The sequence below is a fragment of the Poeciliopsis prolifica genome, unplaced genomic scaffold, assembly GCF_027474105.1.
Source record: "Poeciliopsis prolifica strain line A6 unplaced genomic scaffold, Auburn_PproV2 SCAFFOLD078, whole genome shotgun sequence".
NCBI classification, from domain to species: domain Eukaryota; kingdom Metazoa; phylum Chordata; class Actinopteri; order Cyprinodontiformes; family Poeciliidae; genus Poeciliopsis; species Poeciliopsis prolifica.
Window position 1 is genome coordinate 632,501 of NW_026562453.1, and position 21,255 is coordinate 653,755.

At 40.6% G+C, this 21,255-nt stretch overlaps 1 protein-coding gene across 1 annotated transcript in view; it reads right to left on the reverse strand.

Annotated features, from left to right (window-relative positions):
• vwc2 (von Willebrand factor C domain containing 2) overlaps positions 1-20,359 on the reverse strand; it is a 41,434-nt gene extending 21,075 nt beyond the window's left edge. Inside the window, exons 1-3 of the mRNA XM_055021683.1 lie at positions 20,197-20,359; positions 7,180-7,873; positions 4,439-4,568 (exon numbers count right to left, since the gene is read on the reverse strand). Coding sequence (XP_054877658.1) covers positions 4,439-4,568; positions 7,180-7,794 — 745 coding nt within the window. The 5' untranslated portion in view covers positions 7,795-7,873; positions 20,197-20,359. The remainder of the gene's footprint in view (positions 1-4,438; positions 4,569-7,179; positions 7,874-20,196) is intronic.
• Positions 20,360-21,255: the final 896 nt, after the last annotated feature.

A 21,255-nucleotide genomic window follows, 5' to 3' on the forward strand; every position in this document is an offset into this window, starting at 1 on the left:
GTACCTCGTCATTTTTTGCTGTCTGGGTAAAACAAATGAGAGGTAATTCTGATTAAAAGTTTTTCAGCAGCTGCAGGTGTAATTTCCCCTTTGATTGCACAGAAATATCTTTCAACCGCTCCCATCCTCCATCATTTTGTTTACCACAATGCTGCTTGCCTCTTAGCTTGAAATTAAATTTTATGGAAAACTGATGTGTTGTTATGAGAAAAATGTAAGTCGGGACGGGTGCGCAGAATGCTGAGTGGTCGTCCAACCTCTTGTTTGCCCACAGGTGAAGCAGAGAGAAAAAAAATCATATTTTGCTCCAGTTTAGAAATAAATATGTTAGTGAAGTCCAATTAAACCCTGAGGAGTGTAACGCTCAGTTAAAAACCCTGAAACGTGTAGAGAAATGATATTGTCAGCCACTTCCACCCACAACTGCTTTGAATTTATAGAGCTGCAGAGCGCGCCTGGCACTCAGATACGGCGAGGAGCGTGTATGATTACTTTTATATTATAGGGTAGCATGTTGTGAATAATCTTGTACAAATAATATATTTTGTCCACAGCATGGCTCTTTCCATCTCCTTCAAGGCTCCTGTGAATAAACATGAAAGGAAAACTAGCAGAGAAAGTGACCAGACATCTGAGATGTGTGGATGTCTGGGTTGCTTTAACGAGAGAATGAAATCAATATTGTTGCTCGTTTCATTGCAACAATATTTCATTTATCACCAATGCAAATTTATATTTGGTTCTGAACATGCATTTCTGTAAGGATCCTCAGGAAGACATTAGATTCAACCGCACCGAGACAAAGAGCTCAAATCCTCTAAAAACACTTAACACTGACTATTTTAATAGTTCAAACTCTAAATAGACTTTAATATGTGTTACTATGAGCTGTGGAAGTTGTGTTAGCACTGAGCTAACGTTCAGGACCGTCGTTATTTTTTTCTATAAGGAGTTCAGCCAATCAGCGCCAAGGAAAATTAATGCTGCTCCTGGATTGTCTGCTTTGTAAATGCCAGCTAAAAGTAAACTTTAAATGTTTTAGAAAAAAATCCATGAATAAATAAAGTTTCCACAAGTAATTAGAAGTTTGACAGGAAAATCCACTAACACTGAACCAGAAAAGGCTGTGATCCACTCCTGATCCTGGTCATAAATGGTTGTTGCAGACTTAATACTTCAGAAAATACTTTAAATAATTCAAAAATCTAGCACTACACAGTTGCAGGCCAACCATAAGAAATCCCAAATGGCTCAGAAGCTGCAGCACTTTCTGCCTTTTTTCCTCAAACTGCACGTCCAGGTTTCCTCCAACAAAACAAACCGATGAAGCAAATTACAAACAATTGAATCATAAAGGATGTTTAGCAGAACCCAGATCTATTAATACAACTATGATGTGATCACATTGTTTAGTTGCAGATGCAGGTATTGTTTTTCTTTCTTAATGGTGAGAAACACAATCACCCTGAGGAATTGCATCACAAATGGAGCATCTAATAATCAGCTTATCTATATTTGACATTCTGTCTTAGAAAAACTCCTGAAGGTGAGATGAAAACAAACAACAGAGAACACCTGCTTATGTTACATCAAGTAACTAATACAAAACACGGATCTGTACGCTCAGGTTCTCATAAGAGCTTATGAGAAGTCAATATCTAACCTGCAGTGGATGAAGTGGTTAGCAGCTTATGAGAGATTCAGGATTGTTCAGTGGAAATCAAATTCAACAGATTCAGCTGAGCTGAGATATTTGGGGAAGAAAAATGGACGAGATCAACCATCCAGCGCTTAACAGAAGAAGGAAACTAAATATTGGTCATTTAGAAATGCTTCAAAGATATTTACTGGCATCAAATAAGTGCAAAACAAAGTTTGCGTGTCGTAACTTTTCAACCACATTGAAATGATGAGCTGTTTCTAAAATAGTTCTATCGAGCAAATACTGCCTCTCAAATTTAAATGAGGTTTTACGCATCCGCTTAGTGGAAGATCCACACAAATCTCTGTATATTTATGCAGCGAGAGCAAATAGTTCAGAGCAATCTACATTGTTTGTAGAACAAATATTAGAGAAGATAAATGATGCCTGCTGAAGGCTGCTGTTAATTTTGTTGCAGGAAAATAAAACGGGGAGAAGGAGCAACGTCCTGCGCTGCTGCTTTATAAAATAAAATAAAAAAAAAACAAGGCAGGGACATAAGAGAAGGTAGAAACAAATCCGGACGGTCCAAGCATGATGAGGTTAATAATTAACTCTGCAAAGATCCGTCATCATCATGAAGTGAGTAGATTATCATTAGCACTTTTATGCTAATTTTTCTGGTTTGTCAGATGTAAGTTAATCAGCAGTGAATAACTCACATGTATTTCTCTTGTGCCGCACCCACCGATTCAATGCAACAGCACATAAATTATTATATACATTATTTCTGGGGGAAACTCTGTGAATGTACATTTAATTATCATATAAAAAATAAGAAAGTGATGTCATGGCGAATGTCTTGGCTCAGAGGAATATTGAATTTCACACTCTGGATGTCAATAGAAATGCACGATTCATCAGATTATTGCATAAAAAGCAACATAAATGCTTCAACGCTCCAACAGGACTTGATGTTCTTCATTTATCTACATTTAGAATCATGTCAGGCTTGTTTTTTACCACAGCAGACCTGAGGAAGCTGTTTTAATGTATGATAGACATCACTCCGTGGGAGAGTAAATAATTCATCCTCCATATTGATTGGTAATAGATAACGAGACTGATTGCTTTCTGAACACTGGCATAATTTAACATAGTTTAAAACTGCTGCAACCAACAACTCTCTCTTGCACAACTCAGATCACTTTTACCTGTCTGGTAAAAATTAACAGATTACAAATAAATCCCTTTGTGCAATATAGATTTTGATATTTGATGGGAAATTTTACAACCCCAGATAGAATAAGCTGGATGGTGTAATCAGGGAGATAAATTCAGAAAGCTCCTCTTGTCAGAACAGAAATCTTTCAACCCCAGAATCCGGGATTAAATGCTTGGCGGCGTTAGTTGTGGTCAGGTAGCCTGACATGGGGAGCTCTGCTTATGCTAAACTGTGGTAATTTTATGCTAAGAACATCGGACGCTGTCTGAAAATCCTTGTCGGGTGATTGCGCCCGCGGATTTGGGAGGGGATATTTTGGAAAACAAATGCACAACACTGCAGCGTTTCCCCAAGCGCCCGCGAGACTGATGAGTCTTCAAACACGACCCCTGCAAATCCACCGGGGTCGTGCACAGCAGGAAGGATGGAGCGCAGGCCAAACTGTGCAAAGCTCCCTCAGTGTGATCAATATGTGCATATGTAAAAAGTCAGTGTACAGCAAAAAAAGAGGAATAGGGACCAAAATCAAATCCCTAAGATTACAGCAAGCACATATTAATAGAGTGCATAATGCACCACGATGTCCAATATTTTTTAGGTTTTGATGCGGCCTTTAATTTAATGTAGGACGCCGTCTGATTAATACCTAATGATGAGCATTCATTACATGCAAATGTTTCCTGGGTTTAAAATGAATCATCTTAATGGGATATTTTGGGTGTAGTTAAATCAAAGCGAACAGATGGGAGTCACGTGTTGAATAAGACATTTAATGAGTGTTTTGATTATTTAATCCCCTTATTTTTACTGACATATTTACTGTATGCATCTTCTGACAGGTTTGAAGCAAACAGCCAGTAATTCACATCCTCAAGAGTTCATCCTTTAATCTGTATGAATAAAATTCAACAAGCAATCTAAAAACCCGCATTAGCCAAACAAAGCCCTTTACTGTGAGCATCAGGAGTGTTTTTCTTTTCTTACTCCTCATGCATATTGTTTGCTCTTGTTTATATCAAACAGTCTGCACCCCTTTAAGGTTCTAAGTCAGAGATACATATCGCAAGTCATCATTCTTTTTGCTGAAGGAAGCAGTGTTGCTGACATTGCCATGTTGCATTATACTCACAACAAGAAAACAAGGGGACATAATCTAGGACAAGCTGTCGGGAATCATCTGAAACAATTTCAGTTAATCGACTCTGAGATGCATAAATCCTCCTTCTCATGGACGACGAGGATCTCTGAGATCATGAAGGAAGAAAAACAACAGAAACGCAGGATGCAGACACGCCAAATAATCTCATGATGAGACGCGTTTAGACGTCTATATCCAGATATTAAAGGAAGAGAGTAAAAGTGACACCTGCATGCTTTATTTCGCCTCGTTAGGTAAAGTTCAGTAAACCAGATATGTTAAGATGTTGCAGTCTGCAGTGCAGCATGCTGTGTTTCTGTGTCAGCAGAATGAACACTGGGCTACAAAGCCCTCATTACTTCAGCTGAAGTAAAGCAGAGAAACATTTGATGCTCCAGCCGGAGCAGCTTCTGCTGGGGGAACCGTCACTCACCGCTCTTGCAGATGGGACAGCACTGGTCGGGCTCGTACTCCGGGTCCACACACTCAGTCTGAGGACAGGCGGACACCGAGCACAGAACCTCTCCACTGGGCTCACACCGGCACTTCTCACACGGAGACACCTGAAGGACAGGGATCAGGTCGGCCCATCAGCACAAAAATAAAAAGTTTCTGGTCCAGTTTCTAATGCAGATATCTTAGTACATTTAAAATAAGATTAAATTAATGGCCAGTAACATTTCTGCAAGACATATGAGCTTGTCCTAAGTCTATACTTCCTTAATATTAATATTTAATATTCCTTAATATTAAAATAAAAGTGCCTGAACGTATATGGAGGTTTATAAAGACTTCCTCGCTCTCCTCATCCAGCCTGTCAGCTCAGACCGACGTTTATGTCTCGGTTGTTTTGCAGTTGGTCCTTCTGCTCTTCATGTCCAGATGATGGAGTGAACAAAGCTCTGTGAGACGTTCAAAGGTCGTTGTAAAAGCTAACTCTGCTTTAAACTTCTCCACAGCTTTCTGTGACCTTTCTGCTGGGATCCTTGGTCTTAATGATGCTGTTTGTTTGTTTGCTGATTTTGTGGAGGTAATTAGTTGAGCTGGAGGTTTTCAGAGGGATCAGATTGAAGGGGACTCAATACAAACACAACAACTTTTTCAGACTCCTATTTTATGGAAATAAAATAGGAGTCTCCTATTTTATTTTAAGTGGTCTCTTCATAAAAATGAAGAGACCACTTAAAATGATCAGTTTCTTTAATTTTACTCTTTTTAAATAAAATATGTCTCTGAAAAAACAAGCTTGCAGAAAATGAGAAATGGTCAAAATAACAAAAAAGATGTGGTGCTTTCAGATGTATAGCAAAAAAAAAACAAATTCATATTAATTTAGAAACAATATTAATGTTTTAACTCAGGAAGAGTTCAGAAATCAATATTTGTTAGAATAATCAGCAGGTTTTCAGTGCAGTGGGCTCTTCATTTGTTCCAGAGCTGTTTATAGTTTCCCTCTCAACACATTAAAAAATTAATCAGATTATTGACGGCGCTTAACTTTGTAAGCTTGAATTTTAAAAATGCACTTTTTAAATAAATGTTAAAGAAAACATTTTATTGTTTCAAACCAAATATCTCAATTTTAATATTCAAGAAGATTAAAAGAAAAGTCATTTTGTTTCAAACCTAATTTTAAAACTATAAACTGCCTGTTCTTCAGTAGAAGGATAATAAATAAGTTGGTTTAATGCTGCCTTGGTTCATCCAAACATCCATCTGGGAGCTTTTTAAAAATCCAGTCTGACGCTCGTCTCTCATCTTTTCACTCACTTTTCTGACAGACAGTGAGAGAGAGGTTTCAAGATAAAAGCATGGAAAACAATTAATCTGCATTAACAAATATTAACGTGTTAAACTATTTAGATTAATCATAGGTGAATAAATTAATGCATTCATATTGACAACCCTAATATAGAGCACATAAAATTCCTGCTAAATACTTTTAAGCTTGCAGTTGCAACACAACAGAATATATAAAGGTTCAGGGGGTTTGAACATTTCTGCATAACTATGTACCTTACACACACACACACACGCGCGCGCGCACACACACACGCGCGCGCGCGCATACACACACAAAGCTCAATAAGACTGCCTTGATTGTTTAGGGGAGTATGTATTCAGTGTCAGAGAGCCACATCTATGGGGAAGTCTCACTTCTCTCAATTTTATTGCCAATGAGCGCCTCATTTTCGGGAGGGCAGAGCCGAGAATTGAACTACCCTATTCAATCAGAAGATAAGAAGAAATCAATAGGAACTGGGAAACAATAGAAAGATGCTTCCAATTTCCTCAGCGTGTGAGTCTGGGTCGGCTATCCAAGTGTTTTTGTGTGTCTGAAAATAGAAGAGGAAAAGGTGGAACAAAGGCTGGGGAGCGCAGAGTTTGATTTACATTCAGAGCGAGCAAGCACAGGTTTCATTTTGAAGCTGCTTACATGAAGTCATACACCTCTGGTCCTAACTAGAGAGCTGAGGCTTGTTCTGCAGATTGCTGAAGCTTGTGCCTCCGCATGGCACTCCACTGTGAAAAATGGAGCGAGGTAGCACTTAGCACGATGCCCCAGAATGTAGCAATCAAGCATAAAAAACCAGCCTGTTGCTCCGGTTCAAAGCCTCTGCCCTACAAACGGCCCAAAGCCCGACGTATATCAGCGGGAAAGCCTTAGAAGAAGATACTCCACATTAAGTTCAACCATCTGTGGAGACACTACAGACATAAAAAGAGGCATTGGGGTTGAATTTATTGCCTCATAAGAGACATAACACTCAGATGGTGGTGCAATCCTGAGTCAAGCCTCTTTATGAAGACGTGACAGCAGATAAAAGAGTAAAGACCTCAGTGATGTGTCTTTCCCAAACGCCCACATGTATGAGCATGCCCTGCAGAGTTGGAACATTACTGAAGCTGTAACTCTTTGTATCGGCTGAATATGGAGGCACTCTGCTGAAGCTGCACGGCCAAAACTCAGCCTCCGGTAACATTCTGCTACACAAGTGCTGACCTTTGCCATTATAAATGTGCCTGCGTGCCCGCTTGTATGCTGCAAGGCAAGGTTACTTGTTTCTGTGTAGCGGCAGTAATAAACTCCATTGATAGCGTGGAGTGTTCGGTCAGCAATTCTTTCAGGTCGGAGCATGTCAACGAGGACTGAAAGTGGTGAAACAGGCTCACCTTAAACTCTTCTAGCGAGGCGTAGACCTTGCCCCGAAACTCGCAGTAGTTTTTTTTCTCCTTGCACAGAGGGCAGCACTGGCTGGTGTCCACTTTGATGCACCGAGGGTGGACCTTAGGACATTCGGGTTTGGTGCACAGAGGGCCCTCGTCCGTGCAGAGGCAAGGACACGTCGAGGGGCCCGGGGTGAACTGGTCGCCGATTGCAAACACAAAGCCGCTCTCGTCCATGCAGCCTTTCCCCCTGTAGTCCGGGTAGGCGTACTCGTCGATGGCATCCAGGGAGAGGGCCACGTCGCTGGTGGGGCCCTCGTCTATTTGGTTTAGGCTGTCCTGTTCGCTCCACTGCTGCTCGGATTCTCCATCTTCCAGGGAGCTGAAGCTCGGCCCGGTGAGGTCCGGGGCGGTCCTGTTGGGGCCGAAGGCGTTGGTTCCCTGAGCGGCGTACTCCTCTGGACTCTGCCTGTCCTGCTGCTCGTCCTGCCGGGTCTGGGTCAGCACCTTCTCCAGGTGATCCCGGCTCACCGACAGCGTCGCTATGGGATTGCACAGGACGCCGCTCATCACGAACCCCAGAAGAAGGACCTCCGCTGCCATGGTAACGGAGAGCAGCATCTCTTCCCACCACCGGAAAGGTGGGAAAACACCTGGGCTCACATAACACGGTTCACATCTCAGGTGCGAGCCAGTCCATCTGGAAAGAGAAAATTAAACTGGGGTTATGTGTTCGGCACTTTGTCGCTTTCTATCATTGGGCTCTGACTTTCGTCTGAGTCTCGTTCCCACAAGCAAACAACCAGTGAGTGTGAGGCGAGCATGTGGCATCAGTGAATTGGATCATCAGGAAAAGAAGTAGACACAAAGACGCGTTAGGAAATCGATCATGCTTGGTACTGTAACACTTGGCAGCATCAATCAGTCTCTGCGGTGTTAGAGTTAGGGGAAAATGGCCAATGAGGGAACCGAGTGTCACCCTGCTAAGGACCTCATGGAGCAGAGAGCCGGGATCAATGTCTGTTTCTTTTCAATGAATCGCAGCCAACGCTACATAAAGAGAGATTGATTTGAAAATGGAGCACGATGCCATCTTGGAAAGATAACTTTACAACAGATTTCAGAGCCATGAGAGCAGCAGTGTCAGTTTCAAAATAAAAGCCAATCTGCTCCATCTCGTTTTTATTTTTTTTGCAAGAAAGCCAACAAAATGTCACTTTCTGAGACCCTTTCAGCTCTCAGAGTTGACGTGTGCCAGCTAAAAGCCCTGGGATCAGCTGCAGAGGCTGCACATTTTTAAAAGGCAGCACGGCCGATGTTTTTGTTTTTGTCTCCTGCTTAACTTGATTTACTGCATCGTCTTGACATTCAAATGCCTCCTGTGACGCGCTGCTGTGTCTGGTGGCCTATTTTCATTCATTTTCTTCACACCCAATGTTTGGCGTGATCGCTGAGCTCCTTTTAATGGGCTGCAGTCAGTTTGACACACAACTTATTTTGCAGAAAAGCATTTGATTACTTAGCACTGACAGACCCAAGTATTAACTGAAAAGTTGTGTCAAAGCTTATTTATGGCGAGCTTTTAAAAGAGGGCAGCTGCTCATAAATGGGTGCAAAAGGTTCCTTGCAAAAATATTCGCACCTTCTTTAACTCCAGCTTTTAGTTATAACAAACTTCCACATTTTTCATTGCGAAAAAATTATTATTCGAAGGCCCGTCAGTCACTTCACATCGTTAAACAGTCACAGCAAGGAAAAGATCCACCAAAGCCTGATCTGATCTCTGCTGCCAGATGGACGAAAAGACAACCCTGACCTCATGAACTATCCCTCACTTCATGGAGGGGAAACTTGTAATTCTTCTTTACTCATGGGGGCAATTGTCCTTTAAGACAGTTGCCAGGTTAAGCATTTTACCCAAGAAGTCTTCAGGTCTCTGCAGAGACATTTAAATACAATCAGGAAACTTCGTTAATGGAAAAACACACCTTGCAAAAACAGTAAATAAATATAATCAGTAAATAAATGGTTAAAAAAAAAAGTATCATCAGTTCCATCAAAAATGAAATGAGACTGAAAATGAAATTTTCTATTACAATAAATAAAGTGTGAATCTACTTTCAAAAGGAGGATAAGGTTTTTCACAATATCACCATGAATCATATAAACATTAATCATTTATTTTGTTGTGTCCAATGTAAAAAGACTTGATCAAGTAATATTACCCAAAGAGAGAAAAACTGAGCTGAGAAAAACTTCAATCATTGTGTTTTTATCTGAGATTTCAGATGCAGGCTGATAAAATCCAATGTTTGTTTTTTTGGCTATAGTATCAGAGCAATTTCCAATATCATTAATGGATACTGTTCTGCTCAATCTGTCTCCAATGAAATTTCTTATCAAAAAATGGCATGGTGACTCTGGAGGAGCTGCAGGGATCAACACCTCGGTAGTTTAGTAAAATAAAGGCTGATGCTGTAAGAAAACCTAAAAATTGAGACTTGGGAGAATATTCACCTTCCACCAGAACTACAAATGTCAAAGTATATTCATGTGTGAAAAGTGGCCCAGTCAAAGTCAAAAGCCTAAATCTAATTTAGTATATATGATTTGAAATCCCAGCTCACAGATGTTCTCTATTTAATCTGCCTGAACAAGAAGAATGGGCAGGAATTTCAATCTGCATGTGAAAACTGGTGGAGAAATTCCCAAAGACTCGCAGCTGTAATTTCAGAGAAAGACGCTTCTGCAAAGTAATTACTCAGAGGATTTCTATTTTTACAAAATCAAGAATCATTTTTCTCCGGTTCATCATTACGCGCCTGTTAGTTCTCAACACAGAAAATCCTAAAAAATATGTTTAAGTTTTATCTCTGCAACATAAAATGAGACTTTCCTGGAGGTGTGAAAACTTTTCAAGGCAGGTTTAGATATGTGGAAAGAAAGAAAGCAAACAAGATGGACCACGGATTCAGTTTCAGTGAAAGCAAACCAGATTCCTCCGCATGTTTCAGGTGACGCCTTTTGATATTCCTAAATTCAGCTTCATTCTTCGGGACAAACGACGGCACCGCTATCACACCGGCGGTGTTTGAGGAGCGTTTCTCCCTCTGAACGAGGAGGAAGCAGAGCGAGGTGCATACCGACAACACCGCTGCAGCTGACAGAGACGGGGAGCCATGATTCCCGGCCTCATTAGTAAAAGGACCTCATTTGTCTTTTCTCAGCCTCACCTCTCCACCCTAACAGCTGTTCTGAGCTGTCACTCTAATGCCGCCGCCATGCCGCCATGCCGCCGCGCTCTGTGTGGCCTTCAGGGTTTTTGGCAGCATGAAGCAAACTGGCCTGGGCAACAATGCTGCTTATAGATAACTGGTTTCCTCACTGCCTGTGTCTAACGATGAAGCAGACTGTTTACAGCAGCTTGTTGTGTCACAGATTCATGTCAAAATGTCCCCCAAGTGAATGTAAGCGTCATGGCTGGCTGAGTAACGAGTCGGGGTGATGCACTTTAAAAATCCAAATTGCTCATAAAATATGAAAGAGCACAGTTGGCAAATAAGCCGAGCACGCAATGAAAATGACTTGTTGATCCGAAATGTGTGCTGGATACAAATGTGGTCAGCCAAGACCACAAAGGAAGAGATTTCAGATCCAGACTATTATTCTCTGAACGCTAATTCTGTGAACCCATTTCTGCTGCCATGCCTGTTCCACTTCCTAGAGGAATTATAGAGAGCCAGTTTATGCCACAAACAAGTAACCATGTCACCATCAGGTGTTATACGAATGCTTTAAAAAAAATTGACATCGTAATTAAACGCTTTGACTTAAAATTGAACCTTTGTCTCTTTAAAAAAAATTCTTGCTCTTTCTGAAACCTTCAGGAAGTCATTACTTCACAGGTAGTTGTGTTTTTTGTTTTTTTACCAACGAGCTGCGCTGGTGCGTAACAGCTCTTACAGGTGTTTGCTAATTGCTGCTGGCTAGTCTGAAGGAAATGAGTGAGCGTTCTTAAGAGTTACCTATAGATGGCGAAACACAAGGAATAGCAGGTTACTGATTAATAATTTCTAAACAAGCTGATCAACTAAATGAACAAAAATATGATTCAGTTCCATTTACTTTACAGGAGTTTACATGGGAGCTGATAATGAGGCCACACAGATTTGGTAAATAATTGTTTCTGTGAACTGGACTCCTCCACAAAATAAATCTAAACATTTACAAATGATGTTCAACTAAAGATCATTTTAAGATAAGGTTGTAGCTTCATTCCTCTACATTCATCTTTTAGTACTTTTCCAATCCTCCAAACAGCCCTGAGCCTGAGAGACATTATTTACCTTCAACCTCAGAATGTGTTTGCAAAGCAAGGACTTTTAATTATTATTCTAAACTGAAGTAATTATGGAAAAAATGGGTCAAGTGTGGGTGTCCTAACAGACACATTTTTTCTCCAGTCTTCACATTTTTCTCAGCAGATAGAGATGAAAACTATTTAGCTCAAAATATAAAATACAGGCAGATATGCATTTTTCATTGAGTATATAAGTATGAAAAGAATTATAAATAAACAGATGATTGGCAGTTTCTTTCATTTATTTGAGACTGTGAGAAATTACACCCATTGGTTGTTTATGCGGTTTGGGGAGGTGACAGAAATGTGACTAATAGTTATTAATTATGCAGATTTTTTCTCTCCTGTTTACTTGTTTGCGTTTGCTCTTTGAGAACTGACAGCTGAAGCAGACAGCCTTTAAATCATGCAATTTCACTTTGAACTGCAACCAATTCACACTTCCTGCACAGACCAGTGGCTCCAGTCTCCAAGTGGTGTTTGTTGGCAGTGAGGAAAAGAAAATGAAGCACAACAAATATTTGCATAATGCAGAGCAATATGCTTTACCACCTTTGGAAATTACTTTTCTTTTTTTTTTTTCCACAACAGTCACTCCATCCATATGACATCTCCCCGCTTTAACACAAACCTCATCTCCACTAATGTTTAACTAATTTCCATTTCTCAGAATAACGTCCAGCTGGTGTCATCGAAAGAGATTTAAATGTAAACGCAGATATTTTCCTTCTTACTGTAACGTTGTGCAGTGAAATCTTATTAAGATGAAGTTGTAGATTATCCTCTTCACCCATTCTTCATGTTCAAACACTATTTTATTTATATTCTTGTATATAAGCCATCTGATAAAAGGTCAGAGATTTATCTCTGGCCTACAGCTCTGCAAAGACTTTTTGTTTTTTTTGCTTCGCTGCTCTAAATTCAGTGCTTGCAAGGACACGCTGCAAGAGAGGAAACAAACAGAACAAAGATGTGACTTAGAGACACAATGGAGTCTGGGGAAGGCTGTGGACGAATTTCCAAACTGTGACAGAGACAAAGTCGATTCTGAGGAGTCATGTTCCCAATTTGAGGCGCGAGCCGCTGTGGAGAGGAGGCGAAGTGGAAGCCGTCGCTCTGTTAGCACACAGAGTTTACACAAGTCGATATCAAGTTCATTCGCACTGCTGACACATTTAAACACCAACTTCAGAGATAAAAATAAAATAAACCTGAGCTATTAACTCTCCTATTAACGCTTCAACTCTAAATAATGATCTCTGGGGAAACAAACACTTAGAAAATTAGCATCAGACACATTTTCAGCCACAAAGAGCAAAGCGGACATGTCGCTGTAGCTGTTTGCACAAACTCTACTCTTCCAAATAACTATGATGTGATGTAACTGCAGACTAAAACATGGTTCAAATTAGCATAAAAATTACTCAGTTGATTCTTGTACATATCGATCTCAAAAATGTGAATATAATCAAAAAGTTTATTTCAGTAATTCAGTTGCATAAGTTCACTAAATAGAGTAATATAACAAAAATGTTTATTCATCAGTTCATTTGGATGATTATTTCTGTTTTCTATAGTGGAAATGTTCTGTTATGACATACAGGACAGATGACCAGCAGAAAGTAGCTGATACCGTCCACCTGCAGGGAAAGACGCAAAGAGTCTCTACTGTCCAAGGAAAGTTTAGTGGAAGGACGAGACCGGGGAAGTCTAAGGTGTTTTCACACCTCATATTGCGGTGGACTTGGTTTACAGTAAAGTTTGCAGTTCGTTTGGAAGTCGGTCTGGTGGAAGAGTGGAGTCTGTTTCCAGAGGAAACAGTCATGACATCTGCTGGTTCTGGTCCACTGGGTTTTCTGAAGTCCAACGTAAACACAGCCGTCTAGCAGAACGTTCTGGACTCCCATCAAAGCAGCAACAGAAACGTGTTGTGGTGTTTATCTGATTTAAATACGGCACTAAGAATTGTTTTATTGTCCTTGCATGCATTAATGTTTGTCCCCTGACCGCTGTGCTGCCGCCGCACCGAGCCGTTATCCAATGCTGCCTCTGAATACATCTTTGATTAATAAATAATGGTCCAAGCAGCTGCTGCAAGCCTAATAAACCAGCAAACAAACTACACATCCCTGGCAAACAAAACAGAGGCTAATAGTGCACATTATCCGATCACATCATTAGAGATTAATGGCTGAGCGTTTAAATTACGCTGCCTAATGTTGTGTGTGTTGCACCACTGAGCCAGAGGATGGAAACGTAGAACATTCAAGTCAGAGACAGGTCGAGCAACAGGAGGGGGAGGGGCGCTGAGGTCGCTCAGCTGCAGAGGGAGCCGTAAAAACTTTTATAGCAGTGGCTTAATATCACTCTAAAGAATCGAGAAAACTTTAGTCAGTAGAGGAAACAAAAATCAAAAGTTAAAGAGTAAATGTTTGTTTTAGTCTGCTTTTTTTGTTTGTTTGTTTTTTTACAATATCAGGTGGTTTAATTCCTACCATCCTCATTTTGTCAGTAGCTCAGCACACAGAGTCGGATGTCTGACCATTTATTATTGCACAACATGGAGAGACCAGGGGTTTCAAAATCCAGTCATGGAGCAACTGTCACACAACTTTTCCATCCATATTTGCTGAATCAAATGAAAATCTTATTGCCAGGCGTCTAAAAAATCGAAGTACATTTGATTTTTCTGCATTGGAGCAAAAATGCATCAAATCTCAAAGAACCCAAAGAAGATCTGTTTTCAGTTTTCTAACAGAATCCACCAGGTTTTCATTAAAAAGCCTCGTTTGTTAAAGGATTCACTGAGTTACATTTACTTGAGTCACTTTTTGGGGACAAATTGTACATTTAGGAGATTTTTCACTTTATTGGAGTTGTTTTAATATGAAGTTTTGTTACTTTTACTTGAGTAAAACTTCTGGACTCTCGACCGGGTGTGAGTAACTTCACTGGATGAAAAACAAACAGGTTTTAACCTAAAATTAACTATCAGTTACTCAGTACTTTCGACAAATAATTTGACCATACATTTTTTCATACTTGCGAATTATTTTGTATTTCTTGAGTAAAATATGCTGAAATCGTGCTACTCTTAGGTTTTGCCTCCTTCCTTGTTCTCATCATTCATCGCAGTGGCAACATAAACTTGGTCTCCGTCCAGCTTCTTGGCCAGCGGCCGAAACAAATGGCCTTCTGTGTCACATCAGCTTCTGCTCCAGGAAACCAAGTCTATTATTATTAGTCGATTATTTCCTATAGACTTTAAAACCATAACTGCTCTCGACAAACTCATAAAGATTTATATTCATGCTGGAACTTTCATGCGTTTTTAGTCATTTTAAATAACATGTTTGCTTGTATTCTGCACATTTCTGTTGGTGATGTTTTTTTAATCACTTATTGTAAATAGTCTGACGTCCTTAAAAGATAAATATACACACACATTTTGTACATTTTGATCCAGCTTTGGACCAGATTATTTAATAACTGCAGAGTATTTATGTTGAAATGTTGTTTTTAATCACAAAGTATGTTTTATATGCAGTGTGTTCTTATCTTTGCGTGAGTCTCCAATGTGGGACAGTAAAAGTATTTCTATTCTATTCTTAATTAAAAGTTCTTATACTGCAAAAACACAAAATCTTACCAAGTAATTTTGGACTAATTTCTCGTGCATATACGTTATTATAGTTGCAATAAGACAAAACTATGTTACACGTATCGTTTTAGCAAAGCAGGAGTTTGATTTCAGTCAATAATCCCATAATATTCCAGTTCCATTAGTAGATTATTTCACTTATAACAAGACATTTTTCCAGTATTGGCGTCTATATTTTAGTGATAGTTTAGTCTTATTTCAAGTATTTATTCTAGAAACCAAAAATCCTTGGTAAGATTTTGTGTTTTTGCTGTGACTCAATTGGAATAAGCAAAGAAGAAATGTATTTTACAGCTGCTTCTTCTCCAAGCCTTCCATGAATGAGAACAGTTTGTTAAATACTCAATTCTCACATTGAAACTAAAATCTCGAAGGAATTTGACCTTTCATGAAGAATGTGTCATCCTCTTTATATCACCAGCCACTCCTCCGTTGTCCCTCTCTGGATAATTAGCATCATTTTTCTCACTACAATAAAAGCTGGAATTACATCTTTGCATGCAGCAGGTGAAAATCATAATTATATTCCAATACACAAAATTGCATTCTGTTATTCTGCTCTCCCCCATTAACATTGCACATTTAAACGCTGTCGGTCGCTCTGCTATTATCTCAGAGAACCGACAATGTTTCCACTTACCACTGACATTTAAATGTCTGCGCTTCTAGAACCCAAATGAACCCAACATGGGCCTGAGCGTTCTTCAGCCGGAGCCACGGCGTTTCTAAATCCCTCTGTCAAAGGCCAGAGTCTCCCATCAAGGCCCGGGCTGCGGACCAGAACCCGCCTGACCACCCGCAGCGCCGCGGCAGAGTTTAATCAAGCGTGCGGGACTGAACCTGGCTACCAGGTCAGCCCTGCAGCGACGCTGACCGGAACGCAGCAGACGTGTGACTCACGAGTCGTCGTCATTTTTATCACGGAGCAGAGCGAGTCTGGATGATGCGTCTTGACAAAACAACCTGAGATCTTCCTGTGAGTTCGGCTCTGGCTGGTAATTCATATGAAGAGAAGTGGCAAGGCCTGGCCGACACAAGTGGCAGCGGTCAAGCTGAGTAAACACTGACCTGCCTCCCGCTTTCATCTCTGATGTCACTCAGGAGGTTTCTCCCAGCGAGGTTGATCGCTCCTACACTGACACAGTGACGCTATAAATAGGAACAAAAAGCACTGAGGCGTCGCTTTCATCTCCAGGAATTTTCCACACTCCAGATAAAATGTTTCCACCCATTTGTGGATTCCTAATTACACTTTAGTCTTGGCTAATACTCCTGCATTTGGGTGGATAATGGCTGGGTTGCAAAGATGAGGCTTATCTTTATGATCACTGATGGGTGAAGTTAACAGTGATCAAATCTTCATCACTGCACCTGTTAGTGGATGAGAAGGAAGGAAAACAGTGAAATAATGTGAGTAAACTTGACCAGAGATAAACTGTCACGGCGACTGGGCCGGAGCATCTAATGGGAAGTTCCCAGTCTCCACCGTTTTCTTATTTTGCTAATTAAATGTGCAATAATCAGTCTTCTGTGTGAACGGTTTACGACTCCAAAGCGGCCCACATGCGCAGAAGAAGAAAGTAGACGTCGCACAGCAACGCATTGTTCACAGAGGTGATCATGTATGGAGCCGTCGACGGATCAATTTTAAATTTATTCAGCTGAGATTATCGCCACAAGTTCATAACCAGAAGAAAAGCACTACCGTTAGCAATGGCCTTTACTTTAGCAGTGACTGCAGCTTCTGAAGTCTGATTGGATGAGATTATCTTCCTAAACTTGATTAGGACCAATGAGAATCCATCTTGGAATCCAGAGAGCATTTCATCGACTAATAAATTAAAATTAATTTCTGTCCTTCAGTATTCCTGCAGATAAAGGATAACATCTGCTCACAAATAACTGAAATCCAGAAACACCTGAGACAGAAAGAGCAAGTAGAAATTCGCCTTCATATTTCAGCTTCCCAAACTAATTTCAAATATTTAAGATGTGCTCACAACCAAAATGGACCAGGGAACCGGTAGGAATCCACTGAATGTCTAAAATGTCAATAGACATCAAGACTAGAAGTGAAACCTCTAAACTAGAGACTTTCGGATGTATAATTGTTATGTGAATAGAAAACATTTAGCTCAACTAGCATAAAGGGCCTGCAACAGATGCTGCGACTCAAAACCCGCCTCCAGTTTTAACGAGCTGAGCTGCACAGCAACACGCTGCGTAATGCGACCAGGACTTTTTATGCCTTCCTGTCGTTTTTAGGACCAAATTAAAGTTTAACTCTCACTGCATCATTCCTGTGTCATCAGGGGGATTCGGTGAGTTAATCTCTAACGTCTGGAGGAGCTGCCATACAGAGTGAAGCAGTTCTGAGTGGAAATTATAATTCTGGCTGAAAAAACTCACATTTTGCTTTTGTGAAAACTGGAGTGTAAATGAATGAATGTAAACTGGACCCACAAAGCTTTTTATCACCGATACGCAGTCTGCACAGAAAACGGTTCATATTTATTCTCCTAATCTTAATCTACACATTATTAAAAATGACAACATCACAAAATTTAAGTACAGATGTTTTGCTTTGTGCTTTCTGGTGTTTTGTTCCTTTATAACTTTTCAGTCGATTGATCTGCGTATAAACTAACCGGCCACTTCATTAGGTACACATGTACAGTTATGTGAACAGTGGAGCAGCTGGTTGTGGGTTCAAATCCCAAACTGGAGTCTTTGTGCAAAGACTAAGGACAGATGTGAGCTTTGGGATGGAGAAGAAAGTTGTGACTTTCAACGTTGCATTGTTGTTATTGGCAGATGGAAAACTGCAGTAAATTTATTCTCAGGTTTACTGAGAGGCATTAGACTGAAGGATGAAACAATTAATCAGATTATTGAAATAATTGTCTAGTAATTTAGTATTTACTCAATAGTTAGCTGAAGAGCAAAGACTATAAAAAAATCATTTACTCAAAGAAAAACATACAACAAATATATACATTTATCATTAAAGATAAAAAAACCTTTTGTTTGAGCTTCACCTGGTTCAAATCCTGTAAAATATATTTCTTATTCATAACGTTTTGCAACCTAATTATTAGTCAGATAACCAAAAACATAGACACCAGATCAGCCTATTACTGGACTGATGTTAAATTGAGCAGAAAGTTGATGTTTGACCAGCAACTGGAGATTCATCCTCTGCTGAAAACGGTCGAGCGTTCACTAAAGAAATGCCACCTTGTTGCATTTTAGGCAAGAAAATGTTAATTTTCTTATTTAAATATAGAGTTGAAGTATTTGCATCGAAGAGGCTGAAAAAAATCAGCAGAATTCTGATTAATTGTCAGAAAAGTCGATAAATGAATCGATTACTAAAGTGATTGTTAGTTGCAGCCCTAGTTGTGTGGATAAAAATACTTTGTTGATGCCAAAAGTCAAAGCAGAAAAGACAAACTGGTTCCACTGGTGGAGCTCCAGTAACCGCGCTGCCTTGCATCAACGCTGGTGGAGGTTTGGTTTGAGTCTCTTACAGAATACCTTAGTATTAATCCTGATCATGTCCTTTATGACCTCCAATACAAAGATTTCCTTTTAGCTACTTCCATGTAAAAAAAAAAAGAAACTGATTTACTCCAGTAGCCTCCATCCACCTCCAGCTTCAATGACAGTGAAGCTGACAAATATTCAGCCACTGTGTGCTGCTGCTTGTGGAGAAGGAAGAACATGAATGCATCCGTCTCTATTTGGAGTTTACTTCCTCAGAAAATGAAGAAATAAAAGGAGCAACAACCTGGTGTGCCTAATAAAGTGGCCAGACCCTGCATATACCTGAAACAAAACGATTCTGTCCACAGAGACAAACCATTTCCACAGTGATTTGTCTGACTGGCAGAATCTCGCGCAGACAGGAAGTATTCCTTGGAGTAATCAAATCCCGTCAACTTTTCAAAGTAAAATCCAGCAGCTGTCCCTCCGAACAGAGAGGATGTCCTTCAGAGGGAAAAGCAGCTCCGCAGGGCTGGAATTAACTCGGAGAGACAAATCTGCCCTCAGCAGGGCGCACAGTTCATTTACTGCAACTTCACTCAGCCAACATGAGATCCACTGCAGAATGCAACCAGAAAGCTGTTTACTGAGGGATTTTACATCAATTTCAAGGAATTTACTGCAGATTAGATGTGAAATGTTTGGATAGCTGCTTTGGAAGCAACAAAACTGATTTCGGGTTGTATAAAAAGTGATTTAAATCAATTTTTTTAATGCGCACAAACAGTGTGAAACGATGAAACCCAATTAAAACATTAAGGGACGCGGAGGAAGAATCCACTAGTATTAAGCCATCTGCCAGTGGATGCAGGAAGCTGCGGGGCTGTCTAATTGAATTTTATCCTCTGACTGGAAATGTGGCGAATGACCCAAATCGGGTGAAAGTTTGCCGAAACATCCCACAACAAAAAAAGCCCACAGCCCCTCCAGAGCTGTCACATAATCTCAGGATTAAAGCCGTGCAGCAAGGTGAACATTTGCTCATGCACAGCGCCTGGCAGCTAAAGTCCCGGGCAGAAAACGAATGAAGGAGATGGAGAGAGAGCGAGATGAAGGTCTGACAGTGATGGACAGGCTGAAAATGTTGTTATCACAGAAGCATGCAAGTAAAAGCCAGAAAGCACAGACTATGTGGACCTTACTATGATGCAACCACCTGCTTGGCTGGACAGTCTGAATTTATTGCATTGTGCTGAATGGATGCTGCATCCCGAAGTGATGAAATCTCCTAATTTAGCGAATAACACACAGTTCAGTCACTGCTGCTGCCTCCACAGGTGCAACATCCTCTTTGCATGAAGCTCATTTAGCCTTTTTCAAGATAACATCCACAGCAAGTGGAAAAAACGGCAACATTAGAGAAAAACTGCGATGAAAATAAAACACTAAGCAGAGCTAAAAGTTGATTTAAAGCCAGCGGGATCCATCCGAACGCATCCAAACGAATCAAATGTACCTGTGATCCTGGAAGCCGGATCCGTCCGTGCGCCGGGCTGAAGCTCAGCTCCCGGACAGCAACAAATGATCTGGAGTGGAGAAATGGAAACTGACGCTCGTTAAACGCGCAGTTTCCCCGGGAGGAAGCACGCAGGTCAGCGGCTCAACTTTAATCACCGCAGCGAGGGGGAGCAACGCGATGCGCCGCGCTGCCAAACAGCCACTGATGTCCCCGCACAGCCCGCACTGCCACTTTATTTCTCACGGTGGCGCGGCGCGGAAATAATTTATTAAATGGATGGGCGCGGAGGGCGGCCGCTAGGTGGCGCAGGGACAAGTGAAAGAGGGCGAGAGCAGGCGGTCAATTAGTGCGGTTCATGCACCGCTGAGATTAACTGCTTTGCATAATTATCCGCAATTAGAGAGCAGCGTCACGTGACGCAGCCTGGTCAAAGGGTAATTTGGTGCAAACTGACAAAAGGCCGCAGAAAGGGGGCTGTGGAAATGCAGATAATTGTGATAATTGTGGGCTTTTGCAGAGACGTGGATCAGCTGGTGGGCCAGAGAGCCGGGAATAAATCCAAACGGAACGGAAAGAGATGTGAAAAGAGCAACGAGGCGATGTTCAGTTAATTCCTTCTAATTTAAAATGGAAATATTCAGAAAATTAATCTCAAAATCTTCATTTTGAATGCATGTGGGAGGAATAGATATTCCTATTTATTGTAGTCAGAGCCACACTTATTGTCATCCCAGCTGTAAATATTTATATCCCCCTGTTTTGTTTTGTTTTTTTAATCAATATTCTCCTATAATTAAAATTCCATATCGGCCATATTCATCAAACTAATAGAATTACACTCAGAGAATCTATTACTGAATATGAGTTTCACTTTTTGAATTAAATGAATCGACTTTTCAATTACACTCTCAATTACTGATGCACCCAGATGTATGTATTATATATTCACACCTCTTCTCATACCAACAATCACTTCACTTAATTTGAAATTCATGTAAGACGCCACGTCGTCTTTTCCTTAATGCAGATGTAAATGTTGTCATTGTTCCAGTTGAC